The sequence below is a fragment of the Babylonia areolata genome, chromosome 1, assembly GCF_041734735.1.
Source record: "Babylonia areolata isolate BAREFJ2019XMU chromosome 1, ASM4173473v1, whole genome shotgun sequence".
NCBI lineage: Eukaryota > Metazoa > Mollusca > Gastropoda > Neogastropoda > Buccinidae > Babylonia > Babylonia areolata.
Window position 1 is genome coordinate 64,025,824 of NC_134876.1, and position 3,485 is coordinate 64,029,308.

The following is a 3,485-nucleotide window of genomic DNA, read 5'->3' on the forward strand; positions in this document are numbered from 1 at the left end:
CTGCTGATGCAATTCACTGCTGGTGCAATTCACTACTGATGCAATTCACTACTGGTGCAATTCACTACTGATGCAATTCACTACTGGTGCAATTCACTACTGATGCAATTCACTGCTGGGTGCAATTCACTACTGATGCAATTCACTGCTGGTGCAATTTACTACTGATGCAATTCACTACTGATGCAATTCACTGCTGGGTGCAATTCACTACTGATGCAATTCACTACTGATGCAATTCGCTGCCACGTGTTGTTCGTCACGCGCGATCCACTTCACCTTTCAAACCCACTCTCCACGTCTGCCTGCCTGTTCAAGCGATGGGGGTTGGGGGGAAAGAGGGGTGGTGGTGATGGGTGGTGGTGGTGGTGGTGAGGGTGACTTTTCATCGTTTTTTTTCCTCCGTCTTTGCTTTGCCTTGCCCTGTACTGTGGACTGTCTGTGTATTAGCGGCGTGTGACGTGTTTCGGTCTTGAGTGCGTACTGGGAAAAATGATTGTGTGTGTGTTGTTTGGCATGTGTGTGTGTGTGTGTGTGTGTGTGTGTGTGTGTGTGTGTGTGTGTGTTTAGTTTAGTTTAACGTCTTTTCTCTGTTTAGTGATATTAGACAGGTACCCCCCAAAAAAAAAAAAAAAAAAAAGAAGAAGAAAAAAAAGTATGTGCGCATAGGAGATGAGGCGTAGAGTACATGAGAAGAGGTGGTGGGATGACTATAGTGAGTAGTGGAAAACTGCAGTGACTAACAGTGAATTATGACATGAATTACAACAGTGAGTTAAACATCTACATAACAGTACAAAAGCATGCTAATGAAAACAAAAACGTGTGTGTGTGTGTGTGTGTGTGTGTGTATGCGTGTGTGTGCATATATACGTGTGTGTGTGTTTGTGTGTGTGTGTGTTTTTCTGTGTATTTGTGTGTGTTGTGTTGTGTGTGTGTGTGTGTGTGTGTGTCTGTGTTTGGCGTGTGTTGTGTTGTGTGTGTGTGTGTCTGTGTTTGGCGTGTGTTGTGTTGTGTTGTGTTTGTGTGTGTGTGTGTTTGGCGTGTGTGTGTTTGTTGTTGTTGTGTGTGTGTGTTTTTAACTATTGATTGATTTATTGATTTATAAATTCATTTATTCATTTATCTGTTTATTTATTTATTCATTTATTTATTCTAATACTAAACATATGGTCTCAAGGCCTCATCAATACGTTGTCTAATGTGAAAATCAGGCATCTGCTCTATTTTCCACCAGATGTGGTGTAGCGTATATGGTCGGATGTCCGCACCATCCGACACCCCCCTTGAAACTGAAACTGTGTGTGTGTGTGTGTGTGTGTGTGTGTGTGTGTGTGTGTGCGCACGCGCGCGCGCTATAGTCATATTCGTTTTCGTTGCAATTCAGCTGCGTTTCTTGTGAAGCGCATTGAGCTTCACTTTACTAAAAGAGCGCACTGTAGAAAGGTTGTTTTTCACATAACCTTTAAGTTCAGTTGCTGATGGTTTTCAATCACATCCACTTTATCTGTTATTCACTACTGGTTCTTGCACCAACCTAAATAAATGACGTGAATGAAATATGCTAAAACTACCCGAATATTTGAGGGGGTTGGCGTTCCTGTTGCAATGGGTCACTAAGTTGGTGAATATTCATCCTGGAGCATTCATTTTGATAGTCAGAAGTGACTGCGTATTCTTCTTCTTCTTCTTCGTTCGTGGGCTGCAACTCCCTCGTTCACTCGTATGTACACGATCGAGTGGGCTTTTACATGTATTACCCCGCCATGTTGGCAGCCATACTCCGTTTTCGGGGGTGTGCATGCTGGATATGTTCTTGTTTCCATGACCCACCGAACTCTGACATGGATTACAGGATCTTTAACGTGCGTAATTGATCTTCTGCATGCGTATTCACACGAAGGGGGCTCAGGCACAAGCAGGTCTGCACATATGTTGACCTGGGAGATCGTGACTGCGTATAAGGTAAGACATGATGTCACGTGATATAAAAATATTTCATGAAAATTAATGAGAAAGTGTTTACAGATGCTCTTAAATATTGCTTTGGAAATAACGATTATACGGTTTTAGGTTCTGTTTTTAACGGTTCGTACAAACGCCTGTCAATAATGAGAAGAAAAAAAAACCAAACAGACAGAAAAATGGAAAGGAACTTTAATAGTGGCAGTGATTAAGATATAAATCTAGGATACGCTTTTGGCGATGCCTATTACTCCATTTCTAACCAGAGTATAAAGAAAGAAAAAACCACCAGCACCTACAAACTACACAGCACAGAGGTGCTAAAAGACACAGCTCCTGTTTCCTGGGCTCTAAAAATAACATTCCAGTAAAACACCCCATGAAGAAGTCTGGCCAAGATACAGACATTCTCGCTTTTCGTAAACCCACAAAAAGCAGATAAGCGGACAGACAAGACATGAAATAAGAATGGCGGTGACGTCAGAGGGAGAAGGAAGAAACACACACACACACACACACACACACACACACACACACACACACACACAATACAACAGAAACAAAGACACCCACGCAATATTCCAAGCACAGAATTTCCAGACGATGGGTATATCATCTGTCATTACACTAAAACACAAGGTTCTTCTCCCTCTCCATATGGTTGTATTGGGTAACTTCATTTGGTATGTTCCTAATTTGTAAGATAACTGAACAGGCTACACTGTGAACATCTCGTTTACTATTTGAAACAATTCTGGTATGTAAAAATTTTTTTTTTAAAAACACAAAAAAACCGTAGTTTGTGGAAGGCGCTCACCAGGTGCTAGTTGCATTGCTTGGTTCTAACTTTTTGACAGTTACACGTGACTAAATGCCTACGTTGACCAAACTATGCTATTGGTCAGTTCCATACTACACACAGTTAGTAGCGGGTTACGACCATACTAGGCTCTTCCGTCCGAGCAATGCAATTGGCTCCAGGGTATCAGCATTGCAAGCATTGATAGACTGTTTTACGTTACTGCACTGTACTGCAGTGCTGTACTGTTGCGAAATGTGCAAACTGTATCTCTCACACCGTGTCCCACAGCACGCCACACCACTAAGTCTCACCACAGTGTCTCACTGTATACCAGCCACGGTGTCCTACTGCGTCCCACTGTATGCCAGCCAGTGTCCCACTGTATACCAGCCCTTGGATCCTACTGTATGTCAGAGCACAGTCCCACTGCGTGCTAGGCCACAAGAGTCCCACAGTGTCCCTCCCACTCACCGTAAGCCAGTCCCACTGTATACCAGACCACAGGGTGTTCTTCCACAGCGCCCCCCCAACTCTACACCACGCCACACAGAGTCCTCATCCACACAGCACCACTCCGCTGGCCCCAAGAACACACAAGCACCGCCCCACCCACCCACCCACCCCACACCCACAGTGTCAGTTCTGCTTGAACGACTCCTGGCGCACCACCAGGCGGGGCTTGACCTTGGGAACTGTGGCCGAGAAGATCCGGTCCGTC

The 3,485-nt window shown here is 44.2% G+C and overlaps 1 protein-coding gene across 2 annotated transcripts in view; it reads right to left on the minus strand.

Annotated features, from left to right (window-relative positions):
- Positions 1-1,108: 1,108 nt before the first annotated feature.
- The window catches only part of LOC143285504 (short-chain dehydrogenase/reductase family 9C member 7-like), a 36,558-nt gene continuing 34,181 nt past the window's right edge, over positions 1,109-3,485 (minus strand). The window contains exon 7 of one of the 2 annotated variants that reach the window (XM_076592849.1): positions 1,109-3,485. This exon is cut by the window's right edge and continues 273 nt beyond it. In XM_076592849.1, the coding sequence (XP_076448964.1) occupies positions 3,404-3,485 (82 nt within the window). In that variant the 3' untranslated portion in view covers positions 1,109-3,403. The other variant, XM_076592841.1, reaches the window with a different exon arrangement.